The following is an 18723-nucleotide window of genomic DNA, read 5'->3' as shown; positions in this document are numbered from 1 at the left end:
TGAGTCAGGCGACGATGATACGTGTCTTTGAGACACGTCCCACAATAGACGCATTGAAACGTTCCACTATATACTCATCCGTTCCCTTACAATACACGGACAGGCCTCCGCGACACTGGCGACACTGCCAAGCTGGCAAGTGCCTCCATGATGGTAAGGCTGGTGGTGGCGATGGTACCGGTGAGGGTGAGGGTGTCTCCAAGGAGATCAGTTCCAAGTCCCAGTTTTCATAACGCTGGGCCATGATATTCTTTTTTTCTATTTTCTTCTTCTTCTGCGAAGTGACAACATCCCCTGTCTCGACTCCTCCTGACATAAGAGAGCTTGGAATTGAACCAATGGAAACGTGGGACGTCACGTCATTCAGGTGACGTTTTCGATCCGCTTGTGGGACTATAAGAACCCCAGAATCTTATGAGTTATGAGCATCACCAAGAACACAAGTAGAAACTGTAACATGTAGACGAAAGAATTGCATTCGATGCAATCCGCATCTGCAACTGAACATCAAGAGGGAAGAGGGAGGGACAACACCCCTCATACCCACCTCCACCACCAAGTTCTATGTATGCATCCATCCATTGTGGTGGGGGTATCCCAAAGGCAGTAGAATCCCTCCACAATAAAATTTGTCCCCAACAACAACAACAACAACAGAGGCCTCGGTAATGCGGCACCACCACCACCACCACCACCACCAAAACAACGGTCCTTTTCAGGGCCACCCCAACTCTTCTCAAAAGAAACTTGAACCATGCTTGACACACCCTCCATCCCTCCCACCCACCCGCCATCTGGTGCGCCGTCGCCATCTTGGCAGCAGCCGCCATCTTGCCCACCGCCGCCGCCATCTTGGATGCCGCCATCTTGATGACGTCACAATGCTGATGACAAAAAGACGCCAGGGAGACACTGTTCACTACTACCGAAACAGTGTTACAAAATGTTTCTGTAAAATGTATTCACAGAGAATGCGGAATTCCCAATCAGGGCCATGCTCCAGAAAAAACAGGAACTGGTGATGCAATGACATAAAGACATTAAATGAAATCTTGTATATGTGTCCAGGGTGTGAACAGAAATCAGTTGTGCCTTATAGTAGTCGTCAGTTTTCCTTTATGTCTTAAGGTCTATTGTAATCCTCTGTTTGAATCTTGCGTCTTGTTCAGATGGTTTGTGTTTCCAAATTGCAGTCACCACCGTGTCACATGTTATTGGAGAGCAATCTTGTTTTCTTGGCCTATGTCCACCCACTTTATATACATTCAAGCCTTAGCCCTCATGGTGTTGGTGTACACACTGTATTAATTATTTTGTCATATGCAAATAAATTGCTTTGATTTTCGGGTGTTGCATGTTTTTTCGTTTCATTGTTGCTCGATATTTCTTTGGGTCTGATTACACTTTACAAATTACTACTACGATACAATGAAGAATTTCCTTTTTTCACTAGCTGACTGTTGAAGGTAACGACACAGTGACGATTTGTCAGTATTTATTGCGTCTATATCTTATATTACATCAGATATAAGCTGCTAAGGAGGTTACATGTCTATATCATTGTACACTTTATGTATATTATGCAGATTGTTATGACTGAGTATCACGACATATTATATAGGTTGTGCTTCTCTGATTATTTCAGTGAAGTGAAACTACTCTGAACTACAGTTTCAGTTGAGGAAACATGACGGAAACCAGGTCTTGTTAGTTTCAGTTTCTGGAACTATGCCGAAACTCTTATTTTCTGTTTCCGGATACTGAAACCTAGCGGAAACATACATTTCCCAGTATCCATCCGGTTTCCGCAAGAACGTAAACTAAGTTATTTTTGCTGGGATATGACCGATGTTTTCACGTGCATGGAAATGGAAAATGTAATAAAACTGATGTTTGATGCACCAACATAGAGTCTACCAATTTACACCGAAAACACACACCAGGATACCTCTGTACAGTAGTGAGATCGAACTTATAGACTAAAGTAAGGGTACGTACTTCATAGAAAGATTTTCACCATACTGAAACCTTTACAGATAAATTTTACCGAAAGACGCAGAAGGAAGCTGAAAGTTACTTAAGAACCTTAATAAAATCATGAATCTCGAACGTAACTTTCTCAGTGTTTACCTTTCCGATGTATACGAGGATTGGTTAAAAAGTTCTCAGCCTCACTGTGAAAAAAGTTACAAAGTCCACGTTTGTAATTTTTTTTTCTACATAGTCCCCTTCCAAGTTCACACACTTTTGCCAGCGATACTGCAAGGCCCGAATCCCGATCAGGAAGAAATCTGCTTCAGCTACCCTAAAAAAATCAGTCACAGCGGAAATGACGTCATCATTACTTGCAAAATGGCGACCGGCGAGTTCCTTTTTCATTTTGGGGAACAGGTGGAAGTCAGAAGGAGCCAAATCAGGTGAATAAGGAGGATGGTCAATGCGTTCAAAGCCACAATCGCGGATTGTTGACATGGCCACCACCGATTTGTGAACAGGCGCATTGTCTTGGTGGAAGAGGACACCTTTAGCGATCATCCCTCGTCGTTTGGCTTTGATTGCTTCTCGCAACTGGTTCAGTAGATCAGCGTAGTATCTGCCGTTGATAGTTTGACCTTTTTCAAGATAATCAATGAGCAGAATACCCCTGGAATCCCAAAAGACTGATGCCATCACCTTTCCAGCTGAAGGAACAGACTTGGCTTTCTTCGGAGCTGGTGAATCAGGATGCTTCCACTGGTTTGACTGTAGTTTTGTCTCTGGTTGAAAGTGATGTATCCAAGTCTCATCCATGGTTACAAATCGTCCCACAAAATCATCGGGATCTGCTTCAAAACGACGCAAATTGTCAAGGGACGCCTGGAACCTGACACGTTTCTGGTCTGCTGTCAAGAGCTTTGGCACCCATCTTGCAGAAACTTTCGTCATTCCTAATTCGTTGGTGATAATATGCTCAACCCTCTCATGAGAGATGCCCACTACACTAGCAATATGTCGAGTAGTCAATCGTCGATCATCCATCAACATATCGAGCACTCGCGTGATGTTTTCTGGAGTGGTTGCTGTTGAAGGCCTTCCTGAGCGTGGGTCATCATCAAGGCTTTGTCTGCCACGCTTAAATTCTGCAGCCCACTTCTTTACTGTGGAAAATGAAGGAGCATCATCCCCTAGAGTGGAGACCATGTCAGCATGTATCTGTGTTGGGGACATCCCTTTCTTTTGCAAGTACTTGATGACTGCCCTGTATTCAGTTTTGTCCATTTCTGATGATTTCAGAGGGTAGGTTTACCAAAAGAGCTGTAGTTGAGATAACACTATTAGTACGTTTGTAGTTCTTGTGTCTATGATTCACTAAATAATTGACCTCATTGGTTGCAAACACCTGTCTCTACCTGGTGGGGAAAAACCACTCAGGCTGAGAACTTTTCAGCCAACCCTCGTACTAGTACTGTAGTACCGGAAGACAGGCTCAGCACAATCATCGAACGTTGCCCTTATCATGACTGCAAATTTTAGCGTGGCTGCTTAGATATTAATCCTGTATCTGATCGTTTTTGAATGAACATATGATAGGCAAATGGCTTGAATACGGTTTGCAGTAGTCTATTCAAAACTTAGTCAGGATCGTGATTGTCCCACGGCTGTTTGTGGTCAACTGCTGGATTCGTCGTCAATATTCATGTCGGTCTTGTCGCTAGAAATACTTTCAGATTGAAAAGGTTGCATGCATGTAATATTATCTGTATCTAGTATTCCATCCAAATCCATGTTTGATTTCTTGGAATGATTGTTTTGTTAAAATAAAAGCAAACCTCGGTGAGTTCAGCTCGGCACCACTGTATTTTCCGTGTGTTGATGCAGCGACTCTTAGGCATGACGTCACGCTATCACGTGACCGCTACCTCATTATCTTGCCAAATGATTTCGAAGGACGTGCGTTTAAGATTCACAATAGATGCTGTATAATGAAATATTACTGTTCATATCTGAATTTTGTGCATATTATATATATCTAGGAGTTCATTAAAGTCGATTATAAGCAATGTGTAGAGACCTTTTCAAAAATTCGTTAATATCCATGTTTTGAAGAATAAGGATTTTAAAAAGTAGGTAAGTCAACAATTCAGTGCATTCAATGTATTTGCACCATCAAGGTTTATAAATAAACAATACATAATCTTTTGCGATTCTCTTTCATGCCTTCGGGCCATTAGAAATCTTTCTTGTAAACATCCACTATTATTAGAAATTATTAAATTGTATAATGATCTTGTTACTGGCCAATGCGACATCGTGTTTTGTTGGATACCAGCCATGTTGGCATTTCTGGGAACACAACAATAGATTTAGCTGCTAAGGCAGCAGTCAACAAATCTGTGACAACACTTCTTATTCCATACTCTGATTATTAAGCTGCAATTAGAGCGTATATCCGTGATCTGATGCAGAAGTGGGACACTCAAGTAGGTATTAATAATTAGTAAATTACAGGCAATAAAATCCTCCACCGGTTATACCTGCTCGGGTTGTCAGTCCAGATTTGAAGAGGGTATCATGCGACGATGTATTGGCCACACAAGATATACTCACGGATAGTGAAATGTGAAGATCTTCCGTTTTGTATCCCTTGTGATGGAAGAGTCTCTATCAAGCATCTTTGGTTGGATTGTGTCGAATATTCCATCACAAGATGTGATGAAAGTTCAAATCCCGAAGTATAAAGGACACTAATATCAGTTCACATTTAATTATTGGGTGAGTGAGTGGGTGAGTTTAGTTTTATGCCGCACTCAGCAAAATTCCAGCTATATGGCGGCGGTCTGTAAATAATCGAGTCTGAACCAGACAATCCAGTGTCTAACAACATGAGCATCGATCTACGTAATTGGGAACCGATGGCATGAATGTGTCAACCAAGTCAGCGAGCCTGACCACCTGATCCCGTTAGTCCCCTCTTAGGACTGATTCAAACTAATTCAAACTTCCAATCATAAAATAGATATTTATTTACAAATCAGTTAATAAATCCATTTCTTTTAAGAATGCAATAATTAAATGAGGACTGTTATTGTTAAAAACATCCTTCATAGTTTTTTATTTAAAATATTTATCCCTTGTGGTGGAATAGTCAACACAGTGAAGCAAGACATGCTTGACCGTGATTCTTTCACGACAAGGGATACAAAACGGAGGATCGTCACCCTTCAATAGGTATATCTCGTATGACCAATACGACATCGTCGTATGGTGACCTCTTCAAATCTGGACTGACAACCGGAGTAGGTATAACCAATGTAAGGCTTTATCGTATGTAATTTATTTACACCTACTTGGGTGTCCTACTTCTTTTGCATGAGATCACGGATATAAGATGTAATAGTAGCTTTAAAATCAGCGTATGGAATAAGAAGTGGTGTCACAGATTTGTTGAGTGCTACCTTGGCAGCAAGATCCGCCATTGTGTTCTCAGAAATGCCAACGTGGCTGGGTAACCAACAAATGACGATCTCGCATTGGCCAGTAGCAAGAACATTATATAACTCGATAATTTCTATTAAAAGTAGATGTTTACAAGATATGTTTTTAATAGCCTGAAGACAAGAACGAGAGCCCGAAGAGATTATACATTGTTTAGTTTAGGATGTCTCTGAATATATTTAACAGCTGTTAGTATTGCGTTTGCTTCAGCTTCAGCTTCAAAATATGGCTGTTAACCGGTAATCTAGAACATATTGTTCTGTATCCAACGACAGTGTCACAAGTCACTGCGCCACTATCCATCTGTGACCCGTGAAGGTCCCGGGGTAGAATAGGCCTTCAGCAACCCATGCTTGCTACAAAAGGCGACTATGCTTGTCGTAAGAGGCGACTGACGGGATCGGGTGGTCAGACTCGCTGACTTGGTTGACGCATGTCATCGGTTCCCAATTGCACAGATCGATGCTCACGTTGTTGATCACTGGATAGTCTGGTCCAGACTCGATTATTTACAGACCGCCGTCATGTAGCGGGAATATTGCTGAGCGTGGCGTAAAACTTAACTCATCCACCCCTATCCATCTGTAAATAAGGATTTCTAATTGCTCTATTTACTTTTTAATTGATTGTATTCTTGTTTATATTGTAATTCGTTAGTTTCTGATTTTTTAAAACTTTGACAGAGTTAGTTCAACTTCTGGTCTCACTAATTGCCAAGGAGAAGAAAGAAGCCGTGAGAGAGTTATATTTTCCAGCTCAATGCCGGCAGCAGCAATAAATGCTTAATTCTGAGCCCATGAGGCGGAACAACAAGATGTTTTGTTCTACAAATCCTCATAAAGAGTACTAAAAACACACCCAAATGCAGGATTAGACTTATTAGATTATAATTTTGTATTATATTGTAAAGATATGTTTTTCGGATTTTGTGAAGAGGAGGTTCATCTGCCTCAACGTAAAGACTGTCAGCAGGAGAAGTTCTGAAGGATCCAATCCAGAGCCTCAGACTCTTAACAGTTTTAGGTTGCTTTTACACGCACCACCATATACAATGGAACCATAACTAAGCTTCGAAATGATCTGTATAGGTGGAGGTGAGTCACTTGATCCCCTCCCCATTTTGAGTTGGAAACAATTTTTAATAAATCCAGCGCCTCCAAGCGTTTACTTTTAAGGTATTTAATATGCAGAAGAAAAGTTAAATGAGAGTAAAAAATTACATCCAAGAACTTAGCCTCCTTGACAACTTTGATGGGAGTGCCATTTCAAAACAGTTGTGGGTCCTTATGCGACTTATATTTTCTACAAAAGTGAATGCAGTTGGGTTTTTGACTTTAAAGCCATTTTCAAGACACCGTTTATCTATTTTGTTTAAACACAACTGCAGCGGCCGTTCAATAGTATGAATATTTTTACCGCGACAAGAAATATTAAAATCATCCACGAAAAGCGATCTATCTATTGAATCATTTAAAACTTTGGATAAACTATTGATCCTAATGCTAAACAGTGTTACAGACAAAATACTGCCTTGTGGGACATCCTGATCATAATGTTCAGACAGGGTATAACTCACTCGGACTTGAAATTGCCTGCCAGTCAAAAGGTTGGATATAAAAAGATGTAAATCTCTTAAAATACCATATTTCCACGTAGTATCATATGCTGTAATCTAAATCGAAAGAGATTGACACTGCATGTTGTTTATTAATCATGGCATTTTTAACAAAAGATTCTAAACGGACTAAATTATCTATTGTAGTTCTGGTTTCTAAGTACCAAACTAATCGATGACTGATAATGCGTTTTATGGTTTTGCAAACGCAGCTCGTAAGTGAAATTAGTCGATAATTAGAGGGATCGGTAAGATCACGACCGGGTTTAGGAACAGGAACAATTATACCATCACGCCATAAAAAAGGAAATTGCCCCGATGTCCAAATACGATCAATGACATGTAAAAGTGTATGTAAACAGGATTCCGGTAAGTGCTTCAGGAGTTGATAATGTATGTTATCAGCTCCTGCAGCAGTATCGTGCTCTTGGTAAAGAGCTTTATGAAGCTCAGGAATAGAAAATAATTCATTATAGTCTTCCCCATTATCTGAATTACAATCAATAGGTTTTGAAACTGTTGATACGTTTAAAATTTAGGTACATAGTTAGAGGACCATGACTGTTTAGCTAAAGTTTCACCTAATTTATTTGCAATATCTGAAGTACCCGTTAATATTTCACTTCCATTTTTAAGGTGATGGATGCCGGGTTTAGAGCCTTTACCTTTGATTCTTTGTACCATATTCCTTTGAAATAGGTGTTCTTGAACTCGGTTAAAACGTAGTTTTGCCATGAATGTCATTTATTTTGTTTAAACGTGCGACGAGCTTTAGCATTTGAAATTTTATATTGATTCAGGCTGTGACCTGTAGCTTGATGGCGGAAATATTTTTCCGCCTTCTTTCTTGCTTTTCTAGCTTGTTTGCAATCCATGTTAAACCATGGTTTACGTATATGTGGAACCACAGAGGACTTTGGGGTACACACATCAGCAATAACGTTCAATTCATCGGAAAATATCTGAATAGGATCAAAGACAAGGATAATTCCGGTTTGAATCTTTCACGACATAAGGTTTGAAATAAAGACCAATTGGCTTTTGTAAAGTTCCATCGTGAGGATGATGGACCATCAGAGGGGTTTACACCAGAAAGATTAGTCGGGAAATGATCACTGCCACAAAGGTCGTCATGGACTGACCATTCAAATTCGTTATATAAAGTGGAATCAGCTACAAATAACTCCAGAGAAGAGTATGAGCCAGTTGCAGGATGAATATATGTGTTTATGCCATCATTAAAAATGCATAAGTCATTGATTGAGAAGAAATCTTCAAGTATCTTTCAATTTGCATTGGTGCTATTACTACCCCAGAGAGGGTTATGACCACTGAAATCCCCCTCTTACAGAGCCTGAAGATATGACTGCCTTAGGTTGGTGGTGGTATATAAAGTGAACACAAAGTAAGAATGATATGTAGGGTTAATCGTACAGCAACTGCCTGCAGTGGGGTATGAAGCGAAACGGGACTGTGAACTGTGCGATGACTCACCAGAATAGATGATCCTTCAGTAGCTTTAGCACCTGGGAGAAAAACAGTGATAGGAATCGAATCTTCTCAAGTCGAATTTATCGGTGGATTTTAGATGAGTTTCCTGTAAACATAATGCTGATGGGTTTAAATATTGAATCAAAAGCTGTAAATCGTTAAAATTATTTCCGAGTCCTCTGAACAATATGCAAAGACATAATCTTTTTGGAGGATTAATTGGGGATCTACCTCGCCCTTTCTTTGAGGGCGACAAGGTATGTGTCCTCTGATTATGGTTATCGAACACATCCGTGTCTTCAAGGGATCCATCTTTATTATACAACTGGATCTTGTTATTGGATCCTTTTGACATTCTGCCACTTTGAGGGCTTTTTGGCAGTTCTGTCCTTGGTTTGGTTTTGCTTCTTGATGTTTGTTTAACATTACTATTTGCTTGTGTATTTTGAGATAATGGTTGATCTTCAGAAATGATTGTTTGTGAACAGGTAGTTGAATTAGAAGAGAGCTGAATTATCTCCGGACATTCCATTTCCGTCCATGTGTAATCTGTTTGACATCCAACAACTACACATGAAACAGGAACACGTTGTGAAGCAGCATCAGCGTAAGAATTACAAGTAGATTGTTCGTCTTTCATAACAATCTTCTTAGCATCCTGGAATGAATGTTCCTTTTGTGTTTCAACTTTACGAGTCTACTCGCACGCTTCCACGAAGGACAATCTTTAGATGAAGACTCATATTTACCGCTACAGTTCGCACAAGATGGATCTTCACTACAGTCAGCACTATCGTACATTCTCCACTGCAGCGATAACAAGCAGCTTGCGTGTCACATGTCCGTGAACCATGGCCATTTGCTGACATTTGTAACATCTCAGTGGATTTGGTATGTACATACCCACTTTGATGTAACAATATCCTGCTTTTATGGAATCCGGAATTTTTGGAAGACCAAACGTAAACAGGTACGTATTGGTCTTAGTGACCTCGCCATTTCTTTTTGAAGTGTAACCTCTTGGCTTTTCAGTTCCTCAAGAATGTCGTCCTCAGTCATATCACTCTGAAAACGACCTCTATCTCCTCTAATCCTTTACGACTGTTCAAAGATCGATGCGGTGTAACCACAACTGGAATCAAACTAAAAGTGCTTTATGGTTGAACTTCTTTATTATACAAGGTCACAACGTTTCGAGACAGATTCTAGTCGCTTCTTCAGGTGAAGTGAGGGTAAAACTAAAGGGTTGTAGTATATATACACACAACAGTAGACTGACAACAATGGGTAACAAGATATACAGGTTTCTATTAATTGATGTACAGGCTTCGATTGATAGATGTACAGGCTTCAACTTATGTGCAGGCTTCAACTGATTGATGTGCAGGCTTGTGTTGATTAGGTTAACGAGTTACAGGTAAAGATGTTTGGATAAAGATTAGTCACTGAGGATAAGGTGGTTCCATGCATTGGGTAAGTAAACACCTCCGTTTTTTTTAAGTCATTGGCGCTCCTAACTAATGTCCTGGTGTTGTCCCAAACAATCTTGTGATTGGGGTTGTGCATGATGTGTTCACATACAGCAGACTTCTGATCCAAATTTTGAACTGATGTTTTGTGTTCTTTTAACCTGATAGCCAGTGGTCGACCAGTTTCACCAATATATGTCTCTTTACAACTGCATTGGATCTGGTAGATGCATCCTGATGGGTTGTTGCATTTAGGTGTTGCTGGCCCACGTCCATTAGCTGATAGTAGCGTTTTCAGGTTGGTGTCGGTACGGAAGGTGACGTCTATTCCTGTTGTTTTCTTGATGAGACGGCTGATGCGATGACTTATCTGGCCATGGTATGGTATGTTAATTCTGATGGGGGAAGGTTCTGGTTTAGTTGACTTGGGAGTTTCTTTCAGGGTCTTGGTGATGGTGTTGCTGACTAGATGGGGTGGGTACTCGTTAAGGTCTTGGAAGGTTGATTTCAGGTGTTTTAATTCGCTGTGGAGGCTGTCAGGGCTGCAGACTGCTTTTGCTCTTCGTGCCAGGGTAGCTACTATGCCTTTCTTGATCTGGGGATGATGGTTGGACTGGTGATGAATATACTGATCCGTATGTGTTGGTTTACGGTAAACACTGGTGGCAATGGATTGTTGGCGTCGGTGGAGAAGAATGTCCAGGAAGGGAAGCTGTTGGTGTGTCTCTTCTTCCATTGTGAACTGAATTCTTGCGTGTTGGGAATTCAAGTGTTGCAGCAGGGCCTCTGGATCATGGTTGTCGTCCAGCAGAGCTAGGACATCATCTACTTTGCGGAACCAATGCTTTGGGGTGAATGGTGCAGTTTTCAGGGCAGTGTCTTCAAAGGCAATCAGGTATATTTCTGTCAGTAGTGGTGATAGAGGGGATCCCATTGGCAAGCCATGGATCTGTTGGTAGAGCTGGCCATTCCAGTTGAAATATGAAGTCTCGAAGCATTTACTTACGAGATCGACGATGCTTTGGGCTGTGAGTTTGGTGTCTAGGTCTGGTAGAGATGTTTCCAGTCTAGTAGATAGGATGTGAATGGCTTCTTTGATGGGTATATTGGTAAATAGGTCTACCAAGTCGTAGCTGACTAACTTTTTTGTGTCACTGGTGTTTCTCAGTTGCTGTACGAGGGATGCCGAATCTTTCACAAAGGAGCTGCCAGTTTTTCCCAGTGGGGCTACCCATTGTTGTCAGTCTACTGTTATGTGTATATATACTACAACCCTTTAGCTTTACCCTCACTTCGCCTGAAGAAGAGACTAGAATCTGTCTCGAAACGTTGTGACCTTGTATAATAAAGAAGTTCAACCATAAAGCACTTTTGGTTTGATTCCTCCAACTTCTAAATGCCTTTGAAACAACACAACTGGAATGTTTGCGAGAGTTTTGATGGACAGAAGACTAACAACTTGCGTGTGCCGCTTGCATTTAATCAATAAGTAGCCACTGCGTAACCTTTTTGCATCCTCTACATCGCTAGCTATGCCTTGAATTGCTTTTTCCACCGCAAATGGATTCAGCTTCAAAGGATTGCTGTCTGAAGCAGAGACGACCTAAATCGGGGCTAATTTTCGAAAGTTGGTCTTGGAATATCACTCTCATTGCCAAAATAAACTTGAGATTCGTGAGTTCGTTTTTTCATTGGGGGTTCCATGTTGGTAGTGGTAAAGCTTCATCCTCCTGACTCCCCACCCACCACCGAGTGTCAACAATGTCATATACCTGTGGGCCTCCAGCAGGTGACACCAGGGATACCAGGAGGGTATACTCAAGTAGAACATCAATTAAATGTTCTAACAGATTGGCCAATGAGCCTTCTGGGCATGTTAGACTCTAGGCAAGTAATTTTATATTTGTTTACAGGAAACAAGTAATAAATTTTAACACAGTTTTTACCAAGTCCATAAAATATCAATTGGAACAAATCAAATGTGTGCAAAACATCATTTGGTGCACAGGGCTTGGCGTGACCAGCCGACTGGTGAAACCGGGCCCATTCATCCAAACGTCTAGGTGAAGTAAGGAGCAAAGTGGTGTGTTGGGCAAAGGAACGCTATTCCAGCCACCAATGCCCTCAACCACCAGCCTCCCGTCCTCCACCGACAGAGGGCCGCAACCCACGGCAAACGGGTTGCCCAATTTGGTCGCCTCTTACGACCAGCAGTGGGGTGCTGTGGATACATTCTGCCCCAGGTCCACACGGGAGGTAATGTGCAGGTAAAAGGTACCAGCTAATATGGTCATTGAACCGTAAATGTTGATGTTCGCATCATGTCAGAAAAAGCAATTCCAAGTAACCATCATTGGTTCTCCGGAATAGCGATGGTTTCATTTTCAGAGAACTCATTCATTCATTGATTGAAACATATTTTATTCAATTAAGAGACGGATTGGGCACAACTTAAATAAGCCCTTTCTACAGGAACTCCTTTACGAGTAAAATGGAAAGGAAAATCTATAAGAGCAGGCATATTGTTTGCATATTTTGTTTTCCGACAATAAAATTTTGAACAGTTTTTGCATTAAACCATATGCACAGTTAACTTTTGCTGACAGAGTTATGTCCCTTGTCCCGAGGTATGTCGTGTGCATGCAACAAAACTGGTCCCAAGACTCTCCCTGAGTAGTTCCTATTTACAGGTTCATCTTGTGGCAGCTAACATAAACCGGATATAAATACAAGAGCTGATTGATTTGAAAAAAAAAAAAACATGTCAAAAGTATTCTAACATATCGAAACATGAACCACTGTTTTGAAGCTAATTCATGCAGGCTCAAGATTTCGAGAATGTAGCTCTCTCTCTTTTCTCATCCTCGATATCTCCAGGGTATACGTTCCGATAAGTCTCCACTATACCCTGGACGCATCTACGGCTCTGCCAGATAAATTTATTACCTCCCTTGGCAGGCTCAGCCTTCTCACAGTAGCCAATCGGCTAGGCCGCCGTTATAACCGAGCTTGCCAGTGTCAACAAAGGTAGCGGTCGCAACTGCTAAGGTTTGCTCGCAGTGCGACTCAGATGTTAGGGAAATCATACAAACAAATTCACAGGTCCGAAACTTTAAAACAACATATGCAAGAACTCCTTCTACCTCTTCCAGATAACCTCTGCATTGTTTCTGTTGCAAGTATAATCGGTTAGATAATTCAAAAAACGAAAGTGAGCTGTGATTGGTTCGCTCAAATTCCCAACGTAGACACCTGATTGGATCAAAAGACAGTCAAGGGAGGTAATAAATTTATCTGGCAGAGCCGTAGATGCGTCCAGGGTATAGTGGAGACTTATCGGAACGTATACCCTGGAGATATCGAGGATGTTTTCTCTTATGTGGCGACCAAACTTTACCTGGCAACCATATTCAAATTGTGTCGAACACTGACTCATTTGCAAAAGCTCTGTTTAACACTTGTTGTGTTGGTCAAGAGTGGGTGATACATTGCAAGCATTCCAGTAGGCATCCCACTGATAATTAATTATGACTTCATTAATCATAATACTTCATATGGTCAAGCTGGAAAATGACCTTGAGCAACTCCACGTCCACACCGTTTACAGGCCATGCAAAATTGTTGACCGATGACATCAAAGGGGAACCCCCACATCCATCAGAGTACCACCATCCACCTCCTTCTGTTGCTGCGCATGCGTTACAATCCCGATCCTTCGTACAGAAGGCTCGCGGCCTCTTGTTCCCCAGTCCATCATCGCCTATCTGACTATCGTTGAAGCCATGTAGGTAGTCCATTCGATAATTGTCATATTGGGATTGTATGGTGAAATTAGAATAATAGAAATTGAGGATTTTATTGCCGTTTTCGTAGTAGCCGTACACATGTAACTGGAAGGCTTCGTATTTCATAAGCTGATACATGGTTTCAAGGCCGATGAAATACTCCGCACAGTCCACACTTCCCCAGCCTTTCCTATAGTCCTTCCATTTTGCATCATAGGAGACACTGCCGCAGTAAGGACGGTTCCGCCTTACAAAGGCGTATACGGTGCTGGCGTATTCTAGATTGCAGTACAGTCGGTAAGCCTCGGGGGAACCGAAAGGTTGCACGTAGTAAAAGGCGCCTGTTGAAACACCGAGCTCCTTTCCTTCATAGCAGCCTGAAAATAATTTTTGGAAAAATAATATGTGAATTTAATCAGTTATGAAGCAAGACTTCGTTCGAAACATCATTGGAATCTAGTATTACGTTTGTTACAATAATACTCTGTCAGTGGTGTACTCGCTCAAAGGCCATGACTGACACAGCAGGTCTGGTTCAGTGCCTTCAGCTGTAACAGCATGTTACGCCTGATGTCAGTTTACATGGTGTAGTCCGTGTTTTATATTGCGTATTGTATTATCTTCTCTGGTTGCAGTGAGTTTTACTTGCTAGTTTTACGTTCATGTCTGTGATATTTACTGTCCATTGTCGACAGGTTTTGCTCTTCCAGATATTTCCGTTATTTTAAATGAATTGCTCTCGTCACGATATAGCTGCAATATTGCCGATGTGACGGTAAATATTAACTCACTCACTTACATTGTGTTGCCTCTGCTCCAATTCACCTGACGCAGAGCAGAATAGTGTATAAAACGTAACTCAGCCGTGTGAAAATATTTATCGAGCCTACAAATATATCTTAACTGTATATAATACATCGTGACGATTGACTTTTGAGTTCAAACGATTTCAGTATTTCTCAGAATATACTGAGTCAAAAAATAAACTTCACAAAATGTAATTTTTAAAAATAATGAATACTTTTTCACTGATGATACATCTATGTATCCGAAATGGGATCCCTATCTTTCGACTCTAGAAAAAACATGAGCGAAACCCACTCAAACCCACCCATTCGGCGTGCAAATGACGTTAGTGCCAAATCAGGTTTTGCACGTGCAGTTGATCACGTGATCTTCACATCGAAGCTTTCTTCATTTGCACTTGTTTGCTTTGGCCTCAAGAATTTAATAAAACACTTCTAAACCACAGTTCTAACGGTCCTGTAAACGCAACGATTGTCAAATATGCACGTGCTGTTGGCATGTTGCAAGCGGAAAGATCAGTTATTGACGTCGCAAGAGCAATGGGATGCAGCCGTCGTACTGTGTATGACTTGCGAAGTCGTCTACAACAAATTGGCACCACTTCTGATCGCCCAAGGTCTTGGTGTCCAGGTGTGACGTCACGAGCAGATGATTGTGAAATCGTCCTACGTCACCTACGTGACAGAGATTTCTGCCGGCTACACGAACCAGGGCTGAGATGTTAATAGGTCGACTGGTCTGAAAGACCATTCGAAATCGGTTGCGGGCTGCCATTCTCAATTCTCGACGTCCATATCGTGGGCCAATGCTGACGCCGTTTCATCAACGTCAACGTCTGCTGTGGGCCCAACTACACCTCCGATGGACTGGAATCTAGTCGTCTTTAGCGATGAATCCAGGTTTACCCTCAGATTTGTTAACGGCAGGCATAGAGTCTTGAGACGACGTCGTGAACGGTATGCCCAATGTTGTGTACAGGAAGTCGACAGATTCGGGGGCGGAAGTTGCAAGGTGTGTGGTGCTTTCTGCGGGAAAAACCGTTCCCGACTTCTGGTCATGCGTGGAAACCTCACAGCTGCTGCTTACCGCGACCAGGTGCTCACCCTTGAACTCGTTGCTTTCATGGAGGCTTATGGTCCAGGTCTACAGTTCCAGGATTATAATGCTCATACTGCGATGTTGACACTAAATGTCCTTCAAAACGCTGGAATCAACGTCATGGAACGGCCGTCGATGTCCCCTGACGGCGGTGTAGCCTAATGGAACTGATTGTGAGTACATCACACAGATCTCAGCAATTTAACCATCTTACCATCTCTTGTTCTCTTAGAGTGCCCTGAAGAAAGAATGTGAAGTTTCTAGTTTGGCTCAGTATATCTGGCGAAGCTACAAATGTAGGATACCATAACCTTTGGCTTCCGCGTTCTACAGCCCGGTTTACGTTATTCGGTATTATTGCTCGTGAATGAGACAGATTTATTTTCCATACACTGAAACATAACCGAGTACATAAAAATCATATGTTGCACACGTGTAATAAACCCTAAAACGATTTCATTGGTCAGTTATCCGGCCATGACCACATTGGAATATGGAACTACTTTTTTCATTCATAACCTTTTACTACAAATTTACTACGAATGTTCAGTCTCGCTACTACAACAAACCAAAGAAATGCTATCAAATACAAAACGTTACACACAAACAATTTTTCACACACATGTTTATTGATATGAGATTTCAAGAAAAGGTAAAAATAAACTTGGCTCGATAACGATAAGAGGAGCACACGTCACTGGCGACAAACTAATCACAGTGCAGTAATGGAGCTCCAACGGAAAACGGAAGTGTCTGGATATAAAAATGTACAGTGTGAACGATTATTTACGCCTTTCTGCTGCACAACACTGGGAAGTGGGAAATCTGTTGTCTTTGACCCGAAATCAGCCTGCCACGTTTCCATGCTCGCTTCGCGCGTCTTCAATCGTTCCGTCATCTGAAGTTGTCCAAACTAAATCTACATCCCTATGCATGTCGTACACAAACACAAGCAAAGCCTTGTCTAGTGATGTTGTGCACACTATCTTCGGAGGTCCAGTATACGTAGGGATATTCCACATCAATATTAGCAGTGAGTGAGACCGAACCCGTTACAAAACGTCGCTCGCTCTCTTCTCAGTGACGCTTCTCACGACGAATACTCCCCCATTAACAATGTTTCCAGTTATACAATTCAAAACAGTTACTTATAATGATTGTTCTGTTGTCCATTCTAGAACATTGAAGTTTCTGGAAAAGCTCGTCGTGTTCTCGTGGGTTTATATTAATTTTGTATATATATGTGTGTAAGGATATTCAGCATGAATATCATCGGGGTGTATGTTCTGTTGTCCACTCTAGTTTCTGATCTTTTTGCATTTTACTTACGTTTCATTTCTTTTTCTTTTCCGGATGTTAATGTTTTAAAACTCTCCAGGTGAGAGACAAAAAGTGATCGGCAAGACCGCATGGTCTCATCGGGTTTCTGTTTGGGATCCAGTTCTCCCAAACGCATGTCCAAAAGGCGAAACTTATGGCTTGCATAGAGTAAGTAAAGCATTCCAATGACCATACTTATGTATCTTGTTAATATACGAATTATAAAATAAATTTACCCGTCCTAATAGGCGCAATATCTGTTTTTTATTGTTTGACCATCACCGTCACTTTCACTGATGTGCGTATGCCTTTCAGTTCACAGCAATTATGTAAACAAATGTGTCAGATTAGTGTAAACAGTAGTAATGCATTGGTAATTAAGAACATAATATTGAGTACAACTGGGTAATGTGGCCAAAGGTAGTTTCTTTATTATTCAGTTCACGAGGAATATGTACATAGAAAATAATTTACAGAACTTGTATTGTTTTCCAGTTTTTTACCGCTACAAGGAATAAAGTCAACATTCCATGGGTTAACTTACTGTTATACCATCTCGGCTTAGATTGACACAGTACAAATAAAGATTAAATTTCAATTCAAAATGTGTTTGTATTTTTGTCTTCGTGCAAGATTAGGTAGTCATTATATCGCGCTCTTTACTTAGCAGCATTACACGGGGAGTTTACGTCCATATGCCATATCACTGTATTCTTGCACGACCTTGACCTTCATGTGAAGCGACAACAGCTGATTTCGTTTTACGTTGACCTTGTTGTTTACAAATAAAAAAGTTAGATACAAATGGATAATAAAGAAATTAACACACTCGCGAGTGTTTATTTTTCTGACACTCGTTTCGTAAAAAAAAATATGACACTCGCCCGTGTATTAATCTCTATTTAATGTTTTCGTGCCTAACGAATGTCGCCGCAAGACGTCACTATACCTGTCCTGCAAACGGGGTGTCCGTACCAAATGAGTTTCACTATATATCACTAATGAGAATAAATTACTGCGAATGTATCCGTACCAAATGAGTTTCACTATATATCACTAATGAGAATAAATTACTCACTGCGAATGTATCTCTCACAGTAGACACCTGCAAATCCATCCACGCAGCTGCAGTTGGGGTTCAGCCATGTACCGCCGTTCTGGCAAGGGTTCTGAATGCACACAATTGAAACACGGTCAGCGGAGCTAGCTATGGAGGACGCTTCCTCTTTTACTTATGTGTATTTTGTAAATGGGGAAGAATGCTCTTGCAGATCATGTACAGCATCATCAATGTTTCAAGGGTTTGTATTTACACATCACTTCGTGTGTGTGATGTTTTCACTAATCTAAAATATGTTATGTTTGGAATTGCTATATTGGAATTTTGATAATTATATAACAGACAACACCTCAAACACTTCCAAACAGGGCACAGTTCATGATGTTCGGGTTGCGATGCCGAGTTTTCATATATTTATAATTTCTTTGCATTGGGACATATTCACTTGAGATGAATCGTTACAACCTTTGTGGGAAATGGGCGTCGGTGAGTATGATTTTACGCCGCTTTTAGCAATATTCCTACAATATCATGATGGTGGACGTCTGAAATGAACTTCAAACCGGGTCTTCAGCGTGACGAGCGGACGCTCTAACCATCAGG

At 41.2% G+C, this 18723-nt stretch overlaps 1 protein-coding gene across 1 annotated transcript; it reads right to left on the bottom strand.

The window, feature by feature from the left end:
* Nucleotides 1–9078: 9078 nt before the first annotated feature.
* LOC137281147 (uncharacterized) lies at nt 9079–10984 on the bottom strand. Its single transcript, XM_067812274.1, has 2 exons — nt 10476–10984; nt 9079–9130 (listed from the first exon to the last, which is right to left on the bottom strand). The coding sequence occupies exons 1-2, from the start codon at nt 10982–10984 to the stop codon at nt 9079–9081; spliced, it is 561 nt and encodes a 186-aa protein (XP_067668375.1).
* Nucleotides 10985–18723: the final 7739 nt, after the last annotated feature.

Source organism: Haliotis asinina, chromosome 4, assembly GCF_037392515.1.
Source record: "Haliotis asinina isolate JCU_RB_2024 chromosome 4, JCU_Hal_asi_v2, whole genome shotgun sequence".
Lineage (NCBI taxonomy): Eukaryota > Metazoa > Mollusca > Gastropoda > Lepetellida > Haliotidae > Haliotis > Haliotis asinina.
This window is presented reverse-complemented; position numbering and strand designations above follow the sequence as displayed.